This window comes from Amyelois transitella, chromosome 13 (genome assembly GCF_032362555.1).
Source record: "Amyelois transitella isolate CPQ chromosome 13, ilAmyTran1.1, whole genome shotgun sequence".
Classification (NCBI taxonomy): Eukaryota; Metazoa; Arthropoda; class Insecta; order Lepidoptera; family Pyralidae; genus Amyelois; species Amyelois transitella.
Genome location: NC_083516.1, coordinates 6,563,450 through 6,589,888, shown reverse-complemented (window position 1 = coordinate 6,589,888; position 26,439 = coordinate 6,563,450). Strand labels below are relative to the sequence as shown.

Genomic DNA, 26,439 nt, shown 5'->3' with positions numbered 1-26,439 from the left:
ACTATATCCTACTACTATTATAAAGGCGAAAGTTTGTATGGATGTTTGTTACTCTTTCACGCAAAAACTACTGAACCGATTACCATGAAATTTGGTATGTAGGTAGCTGAAGACCCAGAATAACACATAGGCTACTTTTTATCCCAGAGTTCCCGCGGGATTGATAGGGTTTCCATGCGGACGAAGTCGCGGGCGGCCTCTAGTACTTATATAGATGAACATCCAAGACCCAGGCCAATAAGAAACAATTCGTTTGATTGAGATTCAAACGGAGGTGCCGGTGTCATAGGCAAGCGTACTATCGCAGCGCCGCTGAGGCCGTTAATTATTGTCAAATTCAAATTCTGTGATGGACACAGCTCGCTTGTCTCGATCCTTCTTACTTCTTGATGATGAACCGTGGTTATCGCACCTCGAACTAAAACGGGTCAAGTGTGAGTCGGACTCGCACCTTTCGCACATGTGGCATCTTTATTTCCAATGATACACACAAGGCTATGTTTTTGCCATATGGCTACGGAAACCCCAAAGTGTATGTTGTGATGGTATGAGGCGGAACTAAAGATGTATCAGGAAAGTATAAATGGGTTGCTGTCGTAGAAAAATTGGGTAATTAACAAAAGAAATAAAAATTAAAAAAATCGAATCTTTATTAAATAACCTTCGTTGAAAATATTTGCAATAGGAATCATTCCTTTAACTTAATTGTATTAGGTACATACACATATATCTAGATTGTTTCTCATTTAAAAAACTACAACAATTTCGTCCAGCGACTTGTAAAAGGCAGATAATTATTAATACAGTTTCAACACATTATTAAAAATACTATGTATTAAACGCCATAATTGAAATTACTTCGGATTTAACACCATTATGTACTTGGCTGGTAGTTTCACAATCTTGCAAATAGAAGTGATTTTCGAGAAAAAATTAGACTTCTACTCCCGTTAGAGTTTTGATGCTTTTAATCAGTCTTGCGTTGGCATCTTTGTAATCGACTGGCAGAGCATTCATTACTATTGTCTTTAGGCGGGTTTCATCCTGGAAATATATGGAAAAAAATATGAATAAGAATCTAATTTTACAAAATTCTAATACAAAATTGGTATAAGTAAAGGACATTATATTAGTCGCTCCCGTGTCGAGCTCCCGAAGCTCCGAATTATCTATCTGTGTACCAAATTTCATCAAAATAGGTTAAGTAATTTTTGAGTTTATTCATTACAAATATGCAAATGTCTTTATCATTACTGTGTAAATCTAAAATGTACTCACATTATAAGTTTCCATTTTCGTACGGAACTTGAACACGAATGATTTGAACTTGACCTCTTCGAAAAGCTGTGCGTACGCGTTCTTGTCGTAGTCGAACAGTTGCCCGATTTCAGCCGAAGTTTTGCCAAGCATCGCTTCTGCTGTCTCGTTGAACGCGGTAACGCGCTGGTCGCCAGTTGGGTCCGATACGTTAGCCTAAAAGAAATGTCTATTTGGAAAAAAATATCTTCACTTTATCACATTTTATAGTCACGTCTATATCCCTTGCACTATTAGGTCTATATACAACCAACATGCCCAGGATACCTACTGGTAGCGTTTCTTAGCTGTATCACGAGAGTTAACTTTAGGTAAAATTTCAAATTGACACAAGAAAGAGGAAATCTTTCCTTTTTTTTACATAAATAAATTGCCTCAAAATATGGAAAGGAAAGAACCTTGGCATTTGTCAATGGAGGTTTTGGATATATGTATGTGCTGACAATAGAAACCGCGCAGAAAGCTGCCATTCTTGTTCAAATACGTACGATCATTAGGATGCATACAATGTACGTATTTCATTACATTAATCAACTCACCGCCAGCAGCATCCTATGTTTATAGTTGGGGTACTCGCGATTGCATTTCTCGCATCTGAACGAGCCGTTATCTTGGTCTATGACTTTCTTGTTGCACTGTTCCTGCGGGCACGCCTTGTACACGGCGTTGTCGGAGAAAGTGAACGTTAGCACTCCGAGCAGGTTGAAATAATCGCCCTTGTCTCCTGAACCTAGTTGACGGGCCTCGGCGTCGGCGAATGTCAGCCATTCGTTGCTCCCACCGCCGTACACGCCGGACCTGATAATGAAACAGTTATACATTTTTAATACATACATATAGTTACGTCTATATCCCTTACGGGGTAGACAGAGCCAACAGTCTTGAAGAGACTGATGGGTCACGTTCAGCTTTTTTGGTTTAATGATAGAATTGAGATTCCAATAGTGACAGGTTGCTAGTCCATTGCTTAAAAGAAGAATCCCAAGTTTTTTACAACGTTTTTAAGATTGTCTTACCAAATTGCTTTAATAATGAAATATAGAAATAGACCAACTGATTTCTTTCTAAAAACACAACAAAGTGTTAGATTCTTTGCGTGACACATACCTTGATAGCTTTTATAGCAACCGGCATTTAAGTAGACTGTAGATTTTTGACAATTCATATAAAAAATTCATCTTCCCAGCATCCATAGAACCTAACCAAAACGGCGTGTAAGAAAAAGCATAAAATTAGAAGGGTTAATTTTAAATTTTTACCTATAAAAATGGGAACAAACTTAAACATTGTAAACATACTTGGCAGAAATATTGACAACTTCCATGTCGGCGCCGCCGTTGTCGTACCAGCCGCGCAGCCGGTGCGCCTCGGGCAGGTCCGGGCTGTAGCGCAGCATCGTGCTCGCCAGGCAAGACAGGCTTTTACTGCCATTAAACTCGGTTAGCCGAGCACCCTATGAACAAAGACATTTCACACGTTAGATATGTGGAAGATGTAGGTATTGATCTGATTCTAATATGAACAATAACTTTTGTAAAAAGAGAACTGCCAGAAAACGATTACATACCTCCTTTTGTTAATCGATTAAAATTCTAAAACCTTCTCCTTAGTGTAACAAACACGTTCTTAAAAACCGCATTCAAATCGGTTCAGCGAAACGCGTGATAATCACGAACAAACATAACGGTCAAACTGTGAACCCCCTTTTTTTGAAGGTGGTTAAAAAGGGCAGGTTCAAAAGGCACTCTGATAACATAATAAATTAAGGCTTTTGGAAGTAGTTTATTCTTGTTTTATTCAATTACTGATTTTTCTTATGTTTCCTTTATTACATACATATATCTAAAATCTAATCTGAATATGTAATGCCAGGTAATGTTATGTTCAATAAATCTTTACAGCATTTAATCGATTTTAAAGTGTTTGAGAACTTTCTACCTGTGGTATTATGATCAGTCACCAAACTCACCTTTGCTGCGACAACGGGATTTGTACTGCCGTCGAATTTCTCTGCTTCATTTCCCCAAAGTGTTAAGGCAATCTAAAAAAAGTTGTTTTCATAAATAGGAAATAGAATCCATAGTCCTATTAGTATATTTAAAAAACTCAAGATAGTAATTAGTTATTATTTATTCCAATAAAAATATTTCAAATACCTTTTCACTTAATATTATTAGTCATGCGTTATATTTATGGCATTGTTAGTCAATAAAATTTGATTTGAGTTTTATTAATTTTTATTCAAACGTTTGTCGCCTCAATAAAGAAATAAATAAATATTTCTGGATCATTAAGACTAAATCAGACTATGAATGAATTTGTCTAGAGAGCATAAAAAACCAAGTCTCTTTTCTGCTGCAATGGTTTATTCCACATTAAATGCTATGTGATTACATACATCCTGTACGTGAAGTACTCTTCTAGAAATAGAGTACTTAAAATATTGAGATAGTGGTTTTGTTCTCTAGTCAGGTTTACATTTATAAATATTTTTTACTTACCGCGCCGCCTGAAGAATCAACAAGTGTAACCTCCCTCTTTTTGAGCAACTTCCCCGTGCTCTTCGCCGTCAACTCTTGAACGTCGGCAGCAAATTTACAAACGCCAATCACATCTAGAAAAAGCATACTAGGTTAACTAACTTGGTAGCACCCTGCTAATATCAATTGAATTATCCTACTACTATTATAAAGGCGAAAGTTTGTATGGATGTATGGATGTTTGTTACTCTTTCACGCAAAAACTACTGAACCGATTACCATGAAATTTGGTATGTAGGAGCTGAAGACCCAGAATAACACATAGGCTACTTTTTATCCCAGAGTTCCCGCGGGATTGATAGGGTTTCCATGCGGACGAAGTCGCGGGCGGCCTCTAGTCTTATATAAAAATAAACAATATACTTTTGCACCTTACATATTTAACCATAGCCATGAGATTTCTATCAGTGTAGTGGAAGCAAGAAATATCTACAAGTACAAGCAGGCCATAGCCTCTGATACATAGCAGCGAAGTGTGTAACTGGGAATATGTGAAGATTAGAGAGAAAATCCATACTAATATTATAATTGTGAAAAGTGAGTTTGTTTGTTTGTTACCTCTACACAGGTAAACCACTTAACCGATCCGGAGAACGATCCAAGAAGGACAATATGATAATTATATTCCCGTAAAAACTATAGTTCCCACAGGATTTACGAAAAACCTGTATTGTTTTGTCGGCGGCGATAAATTCGCGCGGGCTGCGGATGAAAGCTAGTAATTCATACAGGTGAACTTAGTATGTGTGGGGATTTTTTTGGCAATCCTCATCCTTACTTACCAGAAAAAGGTTTCTTATGTGGGACCACCAGAGTTCATTTTTTTTTCCAATTTGTTCTACCACTTGCAATTTTACTAGTTGATGATTTCTTTTATATAATCCATGAATATGTTTATTGGACTTACCTAGTAAAGTGTCGGGATTCTTGTTAGCAATTTCATTGATGGGCATAAAATCGTACTTGACGCACGGCACGGCGCCAGCGTCCTCTTGGCACTCAACTACTACTGTGTCGCTGTTGAATGTCATCTCATAGTCGTTCTTCAGGCTTGAAAACTGTTTGTTGGCCGTCTTCAATGTGCAACGGCTGATGTAGTATACTTTGTCCACCTGAATAGGAAATTTTTTGATAATTCATTTGCTCAAATGTCATCATTGCATTAATTATCAATCTCTTGGCATTGGGTACAGTTTCATTTTGACAACCTTGAAGGCAACAAGAATTTGATTCATGATTATCCCCATCTAACAGTGCAAGTTTTCCTTGACTGTAAAAGCATTGGTTACTACACAATATTGTGTTGTGTGGTATGTTGAATATACCTAGGAACCTATAGAACTAGACAAGTAAATAGAGCCTTTACCTGTATCATATCATAGAACTTGTCACATTCATTCTTGAAAGCTGTAGCTCTGATCTCGCCGCTCTCATCACAGAGATCCATGCTAAATAACTTGCCTTCACCTTTCGCATTGCTCCATGTTCTGATACCAGACTTGTTAATCACTCGTGCTTTGATCACCCATCTTGAAAATTTTATATTAAAATTATTTATATTATATAATTTTATTTTAATCTTTTACATACACAAAAGTAAAAGTAGAAAGAAGAATAAACATAGTAAAAAAAAATATTAAGATGAGACTTATTTTGTGTTCATCAAGCTTAAAGATTAATTTAAAGATAACAGTATTACTCACTTATTTTGATATGGACTTAAACTAGCAATAGGATGTGTCATTTGAGAAGATATAATGCTGTTATCAAGTCCTGCAGTGGGAGTTGGCCGCGGCATCTGTACAGGTTTAGCAGGACTTGGAGTTGGCGCATGTTTCATTGCAGGCTGGGCCGGGGCAGATGCTGTCTCCTCAGACCAGGTTTGTGGGTTCCCCAATTTTTTTCCTACTTGAGTTCCAGGAGCAAGGACAGTTACATCTAATATTATCATAACTCGCCTGTAAAATTTAAATTTAATTAGTTTATGATATTTATTTGACCTGTCAGTATAATTTTAACAAAGAAATCATTCAAAACAAAATATGCAACAAATTTTATTAAAATCTTAAATACATATATATGCTTCTAAAAGGTAACAGCTGATTATATTCTTCAAGTTTATACCTAACTAAATACTTACTTTTCCCCTTTACCAGTGTTTTTCAACAGAGATGTGACAAAGCGGTCAATTTGAACAACAGAGTAGTCACACAGTTCTCCAGTTATCAGTTTGTCATTGAGTTGTGTCGCTAGCATGGCGAAACTGTGCGAGTGCTTCCCATCAGATACCAGCAATCTGAACCTCTCGTTGGCACCGCTTCCTTGTATTTTCTTGCTACCCAACACTTGCATTACAGGTTTATCATAATGGCCGCCAGTCATTATAACCTATGGCAAAATATTACAAAATTAAAACATTTTATCTGACTTGAACGTTAAAATAATAGATTTAATGTAGTTCATTATTTAGGAATTGTATTTTACCTCAAGAGAACCTCCTGATAGTTTGTAATCCATCTTGAAAATAAACAAGTATTGTAAGTATTCAAATCTGATTATTCCAAGAGTAACCAAAATTACAAAACCAATGTTTTAATGTGTTGACGGTTTCTCTCCGTTCCGTATTGAAACTATTATTGTTTTATTTTGTTATTGATAAAATTTTTAAGCAGTTTTTACCGCGAATTGCGTCTTTCAAACAATGAAAGATAAAATGCCGGCAATGACATTTGACAACTTTGACTTTGAATAAAATAAAACCTTTGGCACTGACTATGATTATATTGTTTTCAACCTTGACATTGGCAAAATCATCGTTTTGTTGAACGATGGAGCCTTAATAATAAAAAGTGAAGTGATTTTATTGTTTGTTTTGCACAAACCCATTTACACTTTATAAATCTTCAACGAGGGCTGTGGGGTCCTCGATGAAGTGGACGTTACCAGTTTTTAGGAGGCATGCATTAAAGTATGATATCGATACCAATTTTAGAATAAAAAACCACAGATCATTTTATTTCTTTAAATAGTTTGGCGTGAAATGAGAGTGTTAAGGAGTATGATCGGTGTAAAATTGAGTGATCAGATAAAGAACAGCGTGATAAGGGAATGTTGACTAAGCAAATATATAAGGAGAGTATGGAGGGAAAGGTCGGAGTGGGAAGGCCTAACGTATCTTGATCAAATTAAGGACGTCTTGGCAAAGGGTGAAGAGAGTTATGAATGTGGATGAAGCGAAGGAAGTATGCAGGGATCGTGGTAATTCTCCACTTAGGATGTAGTCTCTGCCTACCCTCCGGGAAAAAGGCGTGATTTTATGTATGTATGTAAGTATTTTTGATGTTAGACTCTTACGCCATATTATTCTTCTGGAGTGTCGATAATCCCTAATATCTAACGATAGTCAAATTTGATCCCACTATAATATTCTGCCCAAATTCTTCAATTTTAACAGCTTTATCGGTGATTGTCATCAGATCATCCCGCGGCCTTAGTTTTGAACCTGAACTGTATTGGATAAAACTTTGCAGTATCATTTATCTTATCCAACCAGAGAAACACATACTTATTTCGATGCGACTCCGCGGCCTGACCCTTTAAGCTGAACGTGCTCTATCATTCTATTCAAGTCTGTTGGCCCGGGCTACCCCGCAAGGGATATAGTAGAACTGACTAAATGTATGTTTGTATGTTGAAACAAAAAATAAAATGAAACATAATATCATAATTTTATTGAAATTACAATCGTTAAAAATAACAGCACCTTAAATAGTTTCATAACATTTTAATATTTACAAACATGTTAAAAATAAAGTCAACTTCACAACAATAGTTTACCCATGTGGCATTGCCAGCCTATAAAATAATCACAGATCGAAGTTAGGTACATTTCTTCAAAGACTGTAATTTTATTTATAAAAGGATACTGCACATTACGTCGGCTACACATTAAGTCATACGTTGATCTTTTACTCAGTTCAATAATTATTTGAATGAAGATTGGCGTGACTAGACAGTCTACGTGGATCACAAATAATTTTTACGTAATAAAATATACCATATCTGGCGATAACTTGTTTCAACAAATATCCAATTCCAATAGATATAAATAGCCAATATTTAGGTATACAGTCATTAATGTAGGTATTTTACAAGTAATTCCCTCGGAATCAGTCAGTACCTTGGTCTAGGTACCTACCTTTAATAGGATTCATCCTAATTATTCAATAAATAATGACCACATAAAATACATGTAGGTACTTAGAATAACAACTTAGGTACAATGCTCCCAGATTTACTATTCCAATAAACAAAAAAAGTAAGGCTACTCTCTCTTTTTTTCTGTACTAACTACTCGTCTCTAAGGGACCTTCACAAATAGAAAGCGACTAAGCCGTTGGCTCTTCAATAGTTGTAGGTATTGGTTTATTGATGTGCTGGCAATAAGCAGTCTGACTGCGCGGCTATCCTTGAACGCGTTTTAGACCTTACATAATATCACAAAACGCGACCTCAATATTGAGATCTTATTAATTTTAATACTACGAAGTGTGGCAACTAGAATCCGTCTTGGCTTCCAATGCGTCTTGGGTCTGTGGCCGCCACGATCATGCCATCGGCTTCTCTTACTGCTGCTATCATGGCTGCGAAGCCTGCGGTACGGCTCAGTTCAGTGGTAGCGTGGCCCCGTGCTTGGAGAGATTGAATGATGGACTGCAAAAGAAAATGTTTTTCTGTTATATCCTGGTCTGGGAGTAGCGAAAAAACAAAGAAAACTAGATTTTCTTCCTAATCCGATCATACAAATAGGTCTAGTACAAATGGGCTGAGAACTGCCATCCTAATCAGATCGTACAAATAGGTCAAGAACAAATGGGCTGGCTACTGCCATCTAAGTATCTACAACGCCCACAAAAATTTAAACGTTATTTTTGGCATAGACCTTAGGATATTCAGCCTAATGTTGTGACAATAATGTAGGTACCTGCAGTAATTTCTACAGTTAATTGTACAAATGTTCCATATTTGTACAAAAACGTATAACGGTAAGTATTATAATTATAATGAGGTACCTAAATCTTCATCAATAAGACTGATCAGATCTGTTCAGAAAAAGATGAATTTATTTTTCTGATTTAATAAATTCGAAAAATATAGCACTGAGCTAGGTGTATTCAACATTTGGAATAATTTATTAGGTGTATGACGATGATGTCATTGTCATTCAAATCACTACATTAGAAAGTTGTTACGGACCTGGATGTGAGACAAAAAAAAATACACATGCATTGAAATAAGCCTAGCCTATTGTCCGATACTTTGTGTCACAAATAGCCATTGTGATCGTTACATAAGAGCACAAGGTTGGAGCTACATCCGTCCTTGTGTATTGTGAACGACGATTTCATATCAATATAGGTAATGTCAGAGAATAACTCATTATAGGAAATTATGCACATCATTGCGAAAACAATTTTTCAATGCTAAATATGTATCTATCTACTAATAGATACTTACTAAAATTTCTATTGTATTACTTCTGCAATAAACGATACAATTCTTAATTTTTATGTTGAGATATAAAACACCTTCAAAACATTTATGACGTTAAAAATTATATTTCAATATATGAAAATGAGATTAATATGAAGTAAAAAATATGTGTAACAAATAGTGTTGGGTTAGATCTGATCCTTGAGGCAACTCAATCAAATATTTTTTAAACTTAATAAAAATGAATGATTAGGTATATAAGATATTGAATTGATTTCACAGTTTTAGAAAAAATTATGAAGTCTGACTGAACACGAATTTCATAATTAACATTACAGTAGGGTTTTTTTTCTAAGTAAGTAGGTATAAGTGCATCCGTAAGTTTTTTGTTTAGATTTGAAGGAACAAAAAATATGACGACTGTTTATCATGTGTGATAGCATATAATAAACTGTTACCTGATCGAAATCGTGTTCATATTCCACCTCCATGGGTATGAGTTGGTGATGAAGCCGACGTCGCTGAATCGTGTCTACTAAATTTCCACCTTCTAGGAAGATATGCCTTGTAGCCTGAAAGAATACATTTAATTATGTAATACAACAATAGCGTGTTGTACTTTATTGTCTGTCTACCATGCAAAGAGTTGACAATATTTTTGGCTTTTCCCTCTGAGTAATTCAGAACAAAATTTTTAAAGAGCTCTCCACACAGAATGCTAAATCAGCATTTACAATTATTTTTAAACCCACAACTTTGATTATCTCTCTCGCTCTTGAGCTTTTCCGTAAGCACGCGTCTTGCCGAAGTGGCAGGTGCATTTTTAATATAGGCAAAAACACGGAACTGTATGCATGCGAGGGTAACCAACACGCACTTGACCGGATTTTCTCTTCCGAGTTCAATATAACCAATATACTAACCATTGCTACTTGAGTGGTAATTTTCGTGCCTCCAGCTGCTCCAGCTACCATCGACACTTTTCCATTGCGTAGAGTGATGGTTGGGACCATGGAGCTTAAAGGTTGAAGGCCAGGTCCTAGTAAATTTGATGGCGATGGAGGTAGACCATAGGCAGACTCTCGGTTTGGAATTGCGAAGTCATCCATTTCGTTGTTTAGAATAAATCCAAGACTCTGTGATCGTCTCAAAGATCCCCATCTGAAAAAAGGTTCACATTAAGCTCATATACCTACATACGATAGGATGAATTTTTTAAATCCTTTAAAAATCAATTCTCATGATTAAAGCTAAACTAACTCAGTACACAGATCAATGAGGCATACAGAACAAATACCTACAATTTGGAAAAACTGAACCAATAAGGTTAAGAACTTAAACATTTAAAATCAAGACAGGAAAAACAAGCTTAGCTTACATATAGTTCACAGTGCTTGTTACTGATACAGCACTGCCGTCAGGGCCAATCACCACGATCTGGGCCGTTCCGTGGTCATTTATCCCTTCGAAGTCTGCACCATAGTGTTTCCAGTCTTCAAACGTACGCGTGTCGTCCACTTGGCTCCTGTAGGCTTCTGCCCAAGTCGGGTCGCTCATGTTTCTTTCCAGCTGTAATATGCAAAAGAATGGTAGTTTTATTAAGAGGTCGTGATATACTCGTTATATAACTTTAAATTCTTCCTACCAAAACTTTTTTAATGGTTGATATCGGTTACTTCTCTTATCTTTTAAAAATAATGCAAGCAAGCCAATGAATTTTTTTCTAAGGAGTCTTTCAAAGATTGCAGGAGTTTCTATTAATTAATCTACATGGCATAACATCTTTTATACAGATTGTGCGTTTTAGGACTTTTAGGAGACTTTCACACAGCAAAGAATTAATAGATTTTGGTTAAATTTGGGTTAAATGATTATAGAGCTAAGTAGGGTTCACCTCACTGATGCTGAAAGTCAGGTTGTATAGTTCTGGTGATCGTGAAGGGTCGCCGAGGTGCGTTCGAAGGCCGTACGCGAACTTGAACGTCTCGACGACGCGATGCCAGTACAGGTTGGACCCTGGCGGCGCCTCCGAGCCGGACTCCACCCAGCCGCGCAGCATGTTCAGGATGAACGCCAACACGCCCCCTGAGCCGGGGAGTGGCGACGTGTATAGGGTATGCTCCTCTGTCAACGGCACCGCCACCGGCTCTTGCCATTCTGTTCTAAAAATTTTTCGTTATATGTTAAAAAAGAACCGGAATAGTGTCATAATACTTCTTCCAAAGTTCTAGATGGAGTCGGAAGTTGGCGTGAAAATAAACTAGCTTCTTTACTGACAGTTTTAGAATTATTGTGATGTGTCATGATGTTGCTGGGTTTTATCATGTTTGTACATTGCTGCAAGGTTTTTTTCTACGCAAAACACTCGACTGTCGCATTGAAGAATTAGAACTTGACCTTTGGTGATATGACGTAAAGGATGGATGTCAATCTCGTTGATAATCAAAACAATATTATAATGGAAATTACCGCGTATGTTCAAGTGATAGCCAGTTACGGTGCCTTAAACTATTATTTTAACTCGACGATATAAAATGAATGCAAAATGAAGATACTGCAAAAGAAGTCATTTTGTAAGCATGAGGTAAGACATTTAGGAGAGGTAAGACGTTTGTACAGCACCACAGATTTAGTTGTGGAAAAAGAACCAGTGTGGCTTATATTCTAAGACGATACTAATGAAGATACAAACTTGTAATTCCTGAGGTCTTCTTCCGTAATGATGCCACCGTGCTGGCGAATGTCTTTGACGAGTGGCGTGGTAAGGGACCCGTTGTGAATCGCCTGCGGGCCCTCCCGGGCGATCACCTCCAATGTAGCGGCTAGTGTTGGGTGTCGGATCAGGTCGCCTAGCTGCCAGACCTCGCCTGTCGCCGGGTTCACGTAAGCCTCTCTAAAATGAAGAAGAATTTTATAAAAAATGCAGTGCTGAATTAGACAGATACTAACCTGATATTGTCGGTTTCACGCATGCAAAAATATGCAACTCGGTTTCGGGGTGATTTCAAAAACAAAAACACAATTTTTTACTTTTTAACTGGGTTGTTTTTTACGATCAAGCGCTTATCAGCTATATTCACGGCACAGACGCCCCGGGCCGCCAGAGGGTCGAATGGTGGTCGAATGCCTTGCGATCCCTTGTGGCCCGCATAATGGCAAGAAATACCCACAAAGGGGTATTAGTGGGAAGGCTGGCACATTACGTACCAGGAGAAGAGTTGTGATAATTTATGGTGTGTGTGTTCTATCGATGTCAAGACTAGAGGAAATTGTCTAGGTGTATGACAATGTCCTCTGGCCTTGATGGGATTTAAAGTTTGTAAAAATTTCCATAATAATAAAAGTACTTACTTAGTTGATCTTTATTTTATATTGTTTTATTTCATATCAGATATACATGCTGAGGTCGTAAAATTGTACAAATGTAAGATAATATGTAACGTAAACAAGGCTAGCATAAAGAGATGCAATGTATGATAGCGGTATCTACCTGAAACCTGAGGTTTTGTTTTCATTACTACTGATATTTTAGGATTCGCACCATAATCAATTGATAAGTTGCAACGCTGTTATTTTATGATTAGGTACCGTTAGGTTAAATGTATTTCAATTAGACGTACAAGCTATATATTGTAGAGGTAATAAGGAAGGTTAAAAGCTCATGTGAAGTTTTTGATTGACTATAAAACCATACGACGAATGAGTTTAATTTGTAACACCCCCAACTTACCTCATTGACGGCTCCGCCTTGATCCTGTCGCTGTAGCTCAAGAGTACCCGCGCCATGTACTCGTTGACGCGCTGCCCGTTCTTGCACAGGTCTATCGTTGGCTGCACCAGTTGGGCCCAGGGCAGATTCCCGTAACGGCGATACAGCTCGCCGTAGCCTCTCAACTCGCCTGGCACGGCGACGGCTAGCCCCCCGACGGTGGACGACGCGTTCGCGAACATGTCTTGAGTCGTGGCCATTGGCGCTCTCTCTCGGGCGTTGAGCACGGCCACTCGACCTGACGCCGCGTCGTATACCGTCGCAAGGAACCCGCCGCCGAGCCCCATACATTGTGCGCACGCTACCCCCTCGCAGAATAAAGTTGCGATGGCAGCGTCGACGGCTGATCCGTTTATTTCTAGGATTTTCCTGTAACAGATGTTTTCTTCTTAATTATTTATTTTGTAGATTGCTATGTGCGGACGGATTACACTCCATTTCGGCATTGTCGCCTCCTTCTCTATGCCATGATTTGGACCGGGAAAATATTAACATCAGTATCTAATAAAAAAACAAACATATCATAACATAAAATCATACCTCTTTCCCGGAGGGGTAGGCAGAGACTACATCTGTCCACTTGCCACGTTCTCTGCATACTTCCTTCGCTTCATCCACATTCATAACTCTCTTCATGCAAGCTCGGCGGTTTCGGGTACTCTTGACATGACCCTTTGCCAGGACGTCCTTAATTTGATCAAGATACGTTCGTCAAGGTCTTCCCACTCCGACCTTTCCCTCACACTCTCCTTGTATATCTGCTTAGTCAACCTGCTCTCACTCATCCTCTCCACATGACCAAACCATCTTAGCATACCCTTTTCTATTCCTATAACTACATCTTCTTTCACATCACAACATTACCTTATCACGCTGTTCCTTATCCGGTCACTCAATTTCACACCCATCATACTCCTTAACGGTCTCATTTCCACTGCATTTATTAAAAAATTTATTAAAAAAGAGACACTATAACTCTTTATAACTGTGTGGTAAATGCCGCAATGTATTTGTAATATGTAATCAAAGAAAACTATGCGTATAAAATTAATTTCATTCAACACAAAATTAAAAGACAAAACATTGGCAGAATAAGTTACGGTAGATTTTCTACAGTTACGGTTTTTCAGAAGATTAAAAATAAACAATATAAACCATAAAACATCTATAGGTACTCATAAATGTTAGTGGAAAATTATTAGTCATTTACATCTGCATAGTAAGCATATTATGTTCCTTGAAGAGTGTAAGAGTCTCTTGTCGAAGATCTTTGTTGCATCCTTCTTCCTGGAGAGTACGGGGTGAGCCTATGACCATAATCCTGGAGTGTTAAGTAAAGTTTTTCACTTTTTTACGAAGTGCATCCCGTCTGACCTCCGCAACCTTGCAGAGAAGCCCAACCCAGCTTGGATCATGGTTATACAGCCAATAACCTGGATGTACAAGGTTTCTTTAATCATAAGTGTATCGTTTTGAAATCAAATTAACATATAACTCGAATCTGAGAAGAGTCATTGATTAGAATCTCATCTGTGCACTTTAGAATGGATTCATTTTTAAGTCACATACCATCATTACCTAATAACATCAATTTCCAGACATACCTGCCGATACCAGCACACTCGTAGCCATTAGCCGCGACCGTGGCGCGCTGGTAGCGCGGGTGGCCCACGCCAGCCCACGGCTGCAGCACCAGGATAGCTACCAGCGCGCCCACCACGAGAGCCGCTAGCACGCTGCCGACCACACAACAACGCCTTGACCGCACACAACTGAAAAACAACCACCCTAAGAAAAACTAACACATGCTAATTTCATTCATACAATTTTCCGTGGAATTTAATATCGAAATTGAAACTGACGGTTGTCTAGAGCGGTTGACAACGACGCTGTCTAGGTGATTAAAAAGTAAAACAGTGCATGTAGTCGGTAAAATGGGTGCATGGAGGTGCGTATCTGACGTAGGTAAGTATCAACCTCTGTTTAACTTTAATTCTTTATATGTAGATAAAGTATAAAGTTATAAACTACCTATAGTGTAGGCAAAAGAATAAAGGACTAATGAAGTTACAAATGGATGGCAGCATCTTATAGGTATATAAATGGTGATTCCCCGCGTGCCCCAACATGTAACGTTTTATGGATCGGCTATGGGTATTGCAGAATAATGTAAATCTAATAATCTTAACAATTTTTAGAAGAAATATAAGTAAAAAAATTAAAATTTCGATTAAAAACCTATTCTATTAAAAATATCGATCAATTCAAACCGTGGGCAGTTTCCAATAGTGGACTTGGAAAACTGAAATAATTAGAGTCTGGGACTTATAAGACAAAGGGCTAATGCATTCTTCTTTTATTTGTGTAAAATGGAAATAAAAAACGAACTTCATTCCTGTTTCTATTCTCAGACATCATTGATAAGAGGTAGTATCAGTTGTTCGAAACTAAACGATGCAGGGGCGAGTGGCCTGATCCTGATTCAAATTACCGCATAAGACGGATTGCTTAGATTATTTATGTAGGTACGAGTATTATGAGTATGTTGGGTGAACTCTACTATACCTATATCACACAGCAGATTTTTGAAAATCGTTTCAATAGTTATGTAGAGTATGACAGGTAGAAACTGGAAAATATACTTTTAAAAGGATATTTATAAATATGGATTGACAAATAATAAAGGTTCCGCGTTAGGTTTCACGACACGTTTTTGTTAAGCGCGAAAAAATGTGCTACCAATAATTTATTTTAATCCATTCTTATATTGTAATTCGAAAGTATTTCTGCCTGTTAACTCGAAGCTGCGGGTTAACTAAATGCCAGTTAATTAATTAAGTTAACTGATTTCGGCGGTGTATATTTGTTCCGCCGCTATTACATTAGTACAGAGGTCATCAGTAGAACGTGACAGCGAGGTTACATTAAGCGCAAGGCCGCACCGCTGCTGGTTCCAGCCGGTCTGGCAGTCGTGAACTCTCCACTATCTTACTTTGGTTGAAGGCGTTAAAATTCACGTGTATTTATCCTGTTTCATTGACGATAATATATTTAACGTAAATGCTGGGAGTTTGCTCAGCGTTTTAATTTTTCGATACCTACTGCGGTGAAAATTTTTTTTTAAAAGCAAAATATTTAATGTACCTATAGACAAAGTTTTGTATTGTTAAACAAAGCTAATACACGTTTATGTATTAGTTTAACAAAACAAAATTAATAGTTTGAAATGCCACGTTCAGCTATTGAAACTTAAATAGGGACAGGTTGCTAACTCACCGCCTACAAAAAGAATCTCAAGTTTATCTTTTAAAAGATGGAGTGGTCTTAATCTAAAGTGTCGGGAACTACAGGGCACGGGATAATCGTGATATAATATCCATGCAAAGGTATACTTTTGTAGTTTTTCTATTACTTATACTTATTCGCTGGCGAGAAACCGATAGGTAAATAGAACTTGAACTTCCTCTACAAGCTTCTCGACAAAGTTACTAGACCAGACTGCGATTTTGTAGCATATTGTATAGAATTTGATAACACAATCGTTCGTAAGCCAATGCTAATAGATTGCAGATAAGAGAAATAAATTATGAAAAAATTGACATTGATACTGTGACCCATGAATTTGCGACGTAAAATATTTTTAGAAGATAACGTCCTAATGTTGTCAAACAATACCTAGTTATATCGATTTATATAGAATTCAAATACATTAAGTAATTTAAAATATGCAAGCAATAAGAAAATCCTGTAGCATCCCGGATAAAAGTCTATTTTATCTAGACATAGAAACATTCATATACCTTGTCAGTATTCCTTGTGGGGTAGACAATTGTGCCGAAAAAAATGAAAGGATTCAACTGGATTGCTTGATGATTTGATAAGTACCTTTAGTGACATGCCTTACTATTTAGAAAGATCTTACTTATACTACGCATATAGGTAGACAATGTGGTAAAAAGAAACACTGACTTATATGGGCATGCGCTTAGAACTTAGAATTTTCGGGAATTCCCTTGGGAATGAAATCCCGGAAAATTACTTATTATCTTCCCAAACTAAACTTTCAGCGTTTACCAAACGACCGATTGTGTAAGGTGCGTAGAAGTACGAGTATGAAGCAAGTTCGTAGGAACTGCTGCGAACGTGCTACAAAAAAGTAAATCTGGGAGAGGTAATTCAAATAATTCATTTTTTAATTCAAATTAATGCAGAAAGAGACTTTAATTATTATCTTCAGAAAAATCGATTGTTTTGCTCAATTATTTAGAATTCTTTTTTCCATACATATATATGATCACGTCTATATCTATATATCTATGTCTTGAAAAGACTGAATGGCCACGTTCAGCTATTTGCTGTAATGATAGAATTGAGATTCAAATACTGGCTGGTTTCTAGCCCATCGTCTAAAAAAAATCCCAAGTTTATAAGCCTATCCCTTAGTCGCCTTTTGCGACATCCATGGGAATGAGATGGGGTGGTCCTATTGGTTTTTTGTATTGGTGCCGGGAACCACACGGCAATTAATTTTTCTATGAAGGTAAAAAATTAAAAAAAAACCTGTTCATTGCATCCTTAGGCTGCGTCTAGCCCATTAAGGAAAATACGTGAGAATACATCTAAACATCTATTATCTACTTCGATGATAATGGTATTATGATCGTTTGAATTACTCCAACCAGTTTTAACTAATCAACGAAAATGCTACTTCATTTACATACAGGATGTGTACAAACATTTACAACAAGGGTTTGTTTACCGGATTTGTGATAATCTTGATGATAAGGATGTTTAGATCACACATCATTATTATCTTTCTGATAATCATAATGGAAGAAATCGCTTGGGCAAATGTATTTAGGTACAAATGAGTAAATGCTGCCGTAATAATAAAATAATAGCAGAGGTATATAAAACTGCTGAACTTTACACAAAAAGTTGTGATGATATTTTTTTAGTTTGGCATACCTACAGACATCCAGTATAGATAAAGTTTATAATAATCAATATATTAACATTAAAATAATTAACGTTATAATTTTGTGGGATACAGTCTAAAACGTTCCAACGTCTTTGAAACTGTCTCTCTCAACAGTCTAACGCTGTTACAATTTGTATTGGTGTGAATAGTAGGTCGGGGCTTCGCTGGCTTTTTTTAGTTCAATCAGATCCGTTCAGTAGTTTTTGCTTCAATCAATAACATATTTTCTTTCTTGGACAATTTTTTCCAGGTTCAGGCTGCAAGCCTCTGGAATGCTCTTCCTGAAACGAATAGGAGAACTTCTAGTCGCTCGGTGTTCAAACATGCTGTGAATGGGTCTATCGGTAAATTAATAATAGATCATCCTAATTTGATGTGACTAATTTTTAGTGTATATAAATCTCTGGAGCTCTTATTTAGCTTTTTATGTTTAGGTACTCCTTACGCTCCTCCTTTACGCAAAGGAGATTTATATATAGGATACATTTTTTGTTTGTAATGTACCTATATATTTATGCACATATGTACATTTTGCAGAATCGTACCACCAACTTAAAGTTTCTCTGTTTGGTCAGCTGGTAGACTGGTAGAGAATGCCAAACGGCATTATGTCCGCCCTTTGTACATTTTTGTGTGTGCAATAAGGTTTTAAATAAATAAATATTAATACACAAACGTACAAACTTCAGCAAAATAATGTATTTAGAATAGGTATTCTTGAAGCATCCTGTGTTTTTATAATCCAAGTACAAAACATTATCAGTTTATCAATTTCATCATGACGATACATTTTTTATTTTGTAAAGATATTCATGGAAGACTTATCTATAGGTGACGTATTTACATATAATAACTTCTACCTTCGTGACAATGAATACACGAGCAATGAACAGTAAAAACATTCTATAAGGCCGGTGTGAAAGTCTTGAAATTAAATCCAAAGAAACAAAGAGAAATATAATAAAAAAAGATTATTTGCCTTTAATTACAAAAATATTATTCTTAAACCAATGGCTGTTTTATAATTTGTTATAAGTTTCTTTTTATGTGCAAGTTTACAAACAAATGAAATGTTTAAATCAAAACCTGTAGAATGTATTGATAAAACTTATATTACTTAATTGTGGACAAAAAGTCATATAAAACAATTCATCAAGTAAATGTTTTCATAATTTCATAAAATGTAAATGTTTAAATATGTCGATTCATGCGAAATAGGTAGGTATCGAATAGATTGATGACACTTGCCATAGTTTTGGTAGATACAATTAAGTATTAGTATTTTCAAATGGACTGCATATGCGTCTGCATACCATCGAGAATTATAATATTTTGTCCTTAGTTTCATACCATACAAATCAATTTATATTTAACAAGCAATGTTTTACAAGCATTTCAATGGTATATTTAAATTTACCGATACTTTGGTACTTTGTTTATGTGATCATAATGTTGCAACGCTTATTATCATGGCCTGCAATAGCTATGAGCTGTTTTACGGTAAAATAGTTACTACTTGCAACTCTACATGAGTGTGAGTTATTTCACTACACATTATTGTTTCCTTTTGAATATTATATCACCGTGAAATTTCAAAAACCATAAGTTTATATTTATATTTAGCGAGCTCGTAATGTATTAATTACTTGCACATTTATTTTATTACAAGCGTACCTAACACATACACTGCCTACATAGCGTTATAGGACCCGTAAATAATGTAGGTACCTTTTTAACGATGAAAGACATATGATCGATTAAGTATTTCCGAAAATTAGTGTTACAAACAAACAAAGTCACAATTTTAAAGTTGACTTTAACATTATTACGAGGAGTTTCAGCATTAATCATTTTTTGTTAGATTATATTATAAAATCTAGCAAATTGGTAATTAATGTGGTACCCGGACGAATTCATCTGATAGTACTTTATTTCATTGCGATTATCGTATCTAATTGAAATGGGTAAATACAATACATATGATTTAGATAACATACAATTTGTTACAGATAGGGTGCCTAGTACCTAAGTAGATATTATGTATGATATATGTTTGTATTTTCAATGGAAATTGGAATAGGTAGATACATTTTGACAGTTTTCATGATCGCTACAAAATTTTCGATGAAATAAGTTTAGTAAGTACCTATTTAACTAAAGTTATGCGAGAAAAGGTAGGTTTATTGCACTTGCGCTCCACTGGGCGCGCCATGGTCGCCTCGAAGATAAAATTTACGAGCCATACTGAACTGGGCCTTTTTTATGATAGAATACTAAGAGCATGTCATTTCCTATACCGAAGCTATTATTTAGCTCTTATATCCTTCTGTATAGGAAATGAAGCAAAATTTAAGAAAACAATAATTATCCAGTGCCATGCCGTTTCCACTCTTTCTCTTTCCCAAGGAAAAAAGTCGACCAAGGAATAAACACATTCATCTTGACCATGCTTCCATGCTGGTCTAGTAGCGAAGAAAAACATATTGTGTGCCAGCCACAGATTACCCTCACATTAACACCAGTATTGAGAGATACTCAAACTATTTGTTATCTGTGGTGCCCGCTGTTTCTCTTAGGAGGGTTAGCAACCTGCCACTATTTGAATTATTCCATCCCTTTGCCGTCCAGCGAAACTTTCTCTTCGCTTGGTATGTGTGATAATTCTTAACGCAAAACTGCTCGACTTAATAAACCATTGAATGTTTTAGGTTTCACTCCTAATCTATAGGCCGAATAATATAAAAATAATTATGTGATTTGTGATGTAGCTTATCTTAAGTAGGTAGTTTGACGTCACAGTTCCGTTCATATTTCACCCTAGACTATTTAATCTAAAATATTAATCAATTATGTAATTTAAAAAGTATTAGTAGATTTAAACATTTGAGAAAATTAATGTGATGTCTAAGTGCGTACGAAGAAAATTTCGCATTCAGAACGCATGTACTTACTCGCTTTTGTTTTAAAATTCTGCGAAGATGTCAAATCGCCGAACACTCCACCTTGCATCACTTCTGTTTGGACTTATGCGCAAAAAGAAACCTACCGATCTCTATCAAAAATTACAGTTCTCACAATGCCTAATGGGGACTGCAACTCGGTTAATATTTCCACAACACAATACAGCTGCTTTTCGTGGCAGCTTCCGATACGCTGTTTGGTTTCCTTCATTGAGAGATTGTATTAGCGATTAGTCCGCCTTTGTACCATCTCTATCTGTTTAATGTTGTTTCGTATGTTTTACTCTTATGGTGCAATAAAGAGTTTTATCTATCTTTCTATCTACTCTTGCTACGAAGTATTGGAACAATCTTCCGCCACCTGAGCGTGACTGCACTACTGTATCTTCCTTCCTTCCTTCCAAAGATAAACTGAAAAATCACCTAGGTTCTCATACTCAACATATATAAACTCCCTAGCACCGCTGTCTACTTGTTATTTTGTATTGATATTTTTAATATGTATCCTTTATATTGAATGGAAAAGCCTCCTCCGTACTATGTTTCAATGAAATTCAGCGCATTGTTTAACCTCATCATACACATGCAATGTTAAGTGGAAACTCTTTTGGTCGCATCATGTAACTTTTTTATTTTTATGATTATGAACAATGTAATGTTACTTTTTGCGCCAAATAAAGATATGTAATGTACAAGGGCGAGAAATTATTTTTTTCCCTCGAGTATTGAAATAAAATTAATTCACTAATAAATATTGTCGCATAACATTTTGGTACGCTGTCACCCACGATAAGTTACCCTGTGTTATGGGATAGACCACATAGACCAGTTCATTTTTGTATAAGTGGTATAATGAAAGATAAAAGAGAAAATATAAAAAAAAATATTTATTATAATTTTCAGACAGGATATACACGCATGTGTCATGACTCTGTTTTCAGTTTAAGAGTACTTATACACAGAAACATCATATAGAGGTAGGGCTTTTATGAAATTTCACATAGTAAGTCTACACTGATTTCGTAGGCCAATATTAGCCAATTGAATAACAACTTGGTATATGTGTTGATGAAACGATTATATGTGTTATATTATTTCTGAAGTCATTCGCGGTAAATCGCTCACTAGTTGGAATCGTGACTTTTACGAAGCTTCTTCATCTATTGCATGATGTAAATCTGGTCAAACTTTCTATTATTCCGTCTGGACATGACATTTTTGGTGACCTCGGCGGAACACCGTTCCGGATCTCCTTCCCCGTAGTCTTTCTCGTTACCTTCTTTATCGTTACCTTTTCCCACTTTCTACGTGGGGTCGTCACAGTATGTAAGTTTTTTCAAATTACTTTTGTCAACTGCCATCTCACTGATTACTCCCTTTCTACTCATACTATCCTTTACTCCGTCCATCCATCTCTTTTTCGGTCTTCCCCTATTTCTTAAACCTTTCACTTCTATATTTAGGTAAGGCTCTTTTAGTAAAATGACCATGTTATCACTAATCATACTGGAAAGTTTTTTTTTCAGTTTTATGACCGGCCGTATGCTTTCCCCGTAGTCTTTACATATTCCCAGTTACTTACTATTCTCAATGCTTCGGTGTGCTATGTGGCTGAAGTATAACATTACGCTAAAAATTATTTCCTTCGATTCCGGGGCAGAGTTTGTAAAAGTACTATCAATTTTTCAAATTAAACTTAATAAGGTATCACTGACTGCATGAATGTCTCAGTCAGACTCAATTATGTTGCTAAAGGTAACTTGAAAATCCGGACTGTGCAAAATGAAAGGCAAAATGCCAAGTAAAATAAGTTATGCATGTAGATATTTATTTGATTGAATGTAGTTATCTAAGATATAGCAACGTCACGGTGTAAGTATTCACAAATGATAGCGTGTTGTAAACTTGTGATTACATAGGCAGTTCGTACATTAATACCTGAATTACATAGATATCAATTTCGCTGTCGGTTTATCGAAATAGATACGAGTGAAACGTTCATTTTCATATAAATATTTACATAAGTTAATACCTTTTAATTCACTTGCATGATGATGGTAATTCTGATCCTTGAATGAGCGGTTTTTCCGGCCGATTGCTGCACCATCTCTTTATATTGATATCTTAGAAAGCGAGCTCAGCTCGAGTCCCTTTTGTATTGACTTATTTATTTAAATAGGTAATATTATTTAGGTAGGTAACTACTTGGATTACCTAAGAGTACGATCGCAGACACTATTTAGAGTCACAAACAAAAAAAAAACAAAAATACAAAGATTTTTGTTAAAATATAATTATGTATAGTAGAATGATCCATATTGTCGATACCGACTTGCTTTTTTTGATGAGTAGAAAGGTAGGCTTATGTATTTTTCATCACAAACTCAAAAATACTTATTGCTTATATGTGGATGGAAATATATAGGTTATATAGATAGTAATAACCGTTTAGCCCTTCAGGCGTGCAATATTTTTAAGTTATTACTATACGAAACGTATTTATCAAAATTATTTGGAAGAAAGGAAAAACTATTTTGTAATAGCAATAGGAACTTTTTAGTTTATAAAGCACAACATAAAACCTTAAGGGTTGTGTTCAATATCTCTCTCTATGTCTAACACTTATAAATAGTGATTTTATTTAAAAATGCAAGTAAGTAGGTATTATTTTTTATGATTAAATCTTGAAAACCAAATCAAGAAGAACAAGCGCCTATGCCTTAAATTTCGTACCTATGCCTACAGGCGTTAATGTTATTTTTTTAGAATCTCATAAATTGTAAGTACTTACAATAATATCCAGCAGTTTATTAGTAATTAATTAAAGAAATTACGCTTAAACATTAATGTTTTACAGCTTCTCGCTATTGTTTTGAATTTGAATGTACATACGAAGTTTCGTGAAATGTTATAGAAAAATAAGTATTACAAGATTGTGAAATACCGACATATGAATGAGATTAAGTATAAAAAAAGCCAAAAGAAAAAAGTATCTACCTATAAAAATATATAATAGACAAACAAATGTATTAGAACTGCGTGCAGTGTAACTTTCTAAAAAACTTAATATATGTACCTAAGTAGGTACTTAATCTATTCATAGATAGTTTATTTTTTTTACGGAGTACCTATCTAATTCATTTACCGAAATTGTCTACAAATAAAACACCAAAAAGCAAGGAACACAATTTTCACTTCTAAGTTGCAAGTTAAGCAACTAGATTACCTAGTCCAACTGTGACTTACTTCGCATTGTATACATAAAATTGGTGTTTGGTAACAGTCACGTTTTCCTCACCTCAGCATCGTGTTGGGGACGCGAGTCGACTCGCGCGCACTGTAGCACAGACTGATTGCAAGCAGATTTCTGAGGTCGCAGTCGCAGCATTTGTCGATTACGTCTATCTCTCTTCGCGGCTAATTAAAGTTAACAGTGACGACAAAGATTTATGTGCTTAGTGTAAATGCGATGATTACACAATAATTTATCTAAAACTATTGTGTAATCATCTAGTACGTTTAAATATAAGGTACTTCTAACGAAATTGCTTATTTATACGTCTAAAGCTTTCGAAGAAAATTGCTTAGGTACCTACCTACCTACATGGTTTTCCTACGTTTGCCACCTAACGAGTCAATACCGATATGCAACAAATAAAATTAATTATAAAATTTTATTGGATGAATCGATGTAATGCGAAGAAAAGCCAGGTTATAACTGTTGGATCGATTTTATGCGAATAAAAGCGTAGGTCTCGATAAAATCGACGTCGTGCGAAATCGACGTCCAGCTAATACACCCAATAAACAATGTAAAATTATCAATATTTAAAAAATGCAAGGGCGAGTCCAAATCGTGTAAGGTTCCCTTAGAGCGCTTGTAGACGTCCGTTTTTTCACCGGATAACGGACCGTGAATAAACGGCTATCCTTGTATACATATTTTTTTTACCGGATGGATGGACTGCCGTCTATATGCGTTAGTTTTGAACTGGTAGTCAGAGATTACACACGTGTGAAATGTCGAATAATAAGAAAAAAAAACTCGTATTGGCCTACTATTTGTACAAGAAGAAACAAAAAGAAACAGAAAAACGTAAAAGGTCATCGTGGGTGCATCCTATATTATTGGAAAGGGAAAAATATGGTGGATTTCAAACTCTTTTTACGCAGTTGGAAGAAGATGAAACTAAATTTTACAATTATTTTCGGATGAAGAAAGAAACCTTTCAACTATTATTAACAGCCATATATGATAAAATAAGACACGAGGATACTGTCAATATTATATTAGAGGATATTCCATGTCAATATTACCCATTTTTAAAAGAACGCAGGTAGACGGCACTCAATTAAAAGAAAACAGGCAATACGTCCGGCAGCGTCAACACGCACCAATACACTGGCGTGGATGACCGCCATTTCTTACACCGGACCAGTGTCCGTCGCGCCGAGGGGAAGGGGTGGTGCATCCGGCGTAAATTGTTCGCCGGACCGATGTCCGGTGCATGTACACACATTCATTATAATTCATACACCACCGCGAATCCGGCAAAAAACACGGTCCGTTATCCGGTGAAAAAAACGGACGTCTACAAGCGCTCTTATCATATTTTAATTACAAATCATCTTATACCTATTAAACTTAATCGATAGATAAGTTTTTTTGTGTGAAGTTATCGTTAAAATTCTTGAAATATAAATTTTCACTGCAAACTTTTTGAGATAGACGGTATAGGTAAGCAAGCTTTTCAAAATTGACTAACAGAATTCGTACTTCCCACCTAGAATTATTTTAAATGCGAAAGTCTGTCTGCTAGGCTATCACGGGTAAACCGCTGGAACATAATATTCTGCACGTAGAATATTGTTTGACCTCGAGTCGTAGGTAGGTATAATTTATAGTTACATAAAGGTTAAAAAGAATATCTAAGCTTCATAATAGTTGTAAAACATTAAAAAGAGCGTCGATGGTCGAATCAGTAAGGAGCCTTGTTAAAATGCGCGTGACGCAAAAACGTACCCGGTCTTGTACCATGATTATTTTATCAAGCGAAGTTATGCACATTAGTTTGATAAGTATCCGATGCTCTTACGGTAAGGTAAAAACATCGTGAGGAAACCTGCACATTCAGGCAACTGGATGATCGATCCATACGGGTTAGGTTTATCTGCAATGGTTGCGGAGGTTAGATGGGAGTCGCTTCGCGTAAAACCTGACTCACCCAATCCAGAATCCATGATGAAGGGCTAACCCCAGGCTCCTCTTCAGATTGGTGAGGATGCAACCGGAACATATAGTCAGAAGGAAGAAGTTGAAAAAAATCAAAATATATTTCATTGTAAAAAAATATTTATTAATAACAATTTTATATTATG

At 36.2% G+C, this 26,439-nt stretch overlaps 2 protein-coding genes across 2 annotated transcripts; both read right to left on the bottom strand.

The window, feature by feature from the left end:
- Positions 1-648: 648 nt before the first annotated feature.
- On the bottom strand, positions 649-6,564 carry LOC106132064 (replication protein A 70 kDa DNA-binding subunit). The gene is made up of 11 exons (XM_013331377.2): positions 6,342-6,564; positions 5,998-6,245; positions 5,561-5,815; positions 5,224-5,386; positions 4,765-4,969; positions 3,819-3,931; positions 3,287-3,358; positions 2,616-2,770; positions 1,857-2,115; positions 1,279-1,473; positions 649-1,044 (listed from the first exon to the last, which is right to left on the bottom strand). Exons 1-11 carry the CDS (start codon positions 6,372-6,374, stop codon positions 934-936), a joined length of 1,809 nt encoding a protein of 602 aa, XP_013186831.1. The 5' UTR covers positions 6,375-6,564; the 3' UTR covers positions 649-933.
- A 1,002-nt stretch (positions 6,565-7,566) lies between these two features.
- Positions 7,567-24,496, bottom strand: LOC106132103 (glutathione hydrolase 1 proenzyme). The gene is made up of 9 exons (XM_013331423.2): positions 24,359-24,496; positions 14,724-14,891; positions 13,081-13,488; positions 12,043-12,243; positions 11,245-11,512; positions 10,729-10,919; positions 10,274-10,511; positions 9,809-9,922; positions 7,567-8,570 (listed from the first exon to the last, which is right to left on the bottom strand). The coding sequence occupies exons 1-9, from the start codon at positions 24,364-24,366 to the stop codon at positions 8,415-8,417; spliced, it is 1,752 nt and encodes a 583-aa protein (XP_013186877.1). The 5' UTR covers positions 24,367-24,496; the 3' UTR covers positions 7,567-8,414.
- Between the last annotated feature and the right edge of the window lie 1,943 nt (positions 24,497-26,439).

Excerpts from the sequence above, each read along its gene's own strand:
- LOC106132064 (XM_013331377.2), bottom strand. The coding sequence starts at position 6,374 with ATGGATTACAAACTATCAGGAGGTTCTCTTGAG. Across the intron at positions 5,816-5,997 it reads AACACTGGTAAAGGGGAAAA|GCGAGTTATGATAATATTAG; the intron begins GTAAGTATTTAG and ends TAAATTTTACAG. Across the intron at positions 2,116-2,615 it reads GTTGTCAATATTTCTGCCAA|GTCCGGCGTGTACGGCGGTG; the intron begins GTATGTTTACAA and ends TTTCATTATCAG.
- LOC106132103 (XM_013331423.2), bottom strand. Across the intron at positions 12,244-13,080 it reads AAGGCGGAGCCGTCAATGAG|AGAGGCTTACGTGAACCCGG; the intron begins GTAAGTTGGGGG and ends TCTTCATTTTAG. Across the intron at positions 10,512-10,728 it reads ACAAGCACTGTGAACTATAT|ATGGGGATCTTTGAGACGAT; the intron begins GTAAGCTAAGCT and ends ACCTTTTTTCAG.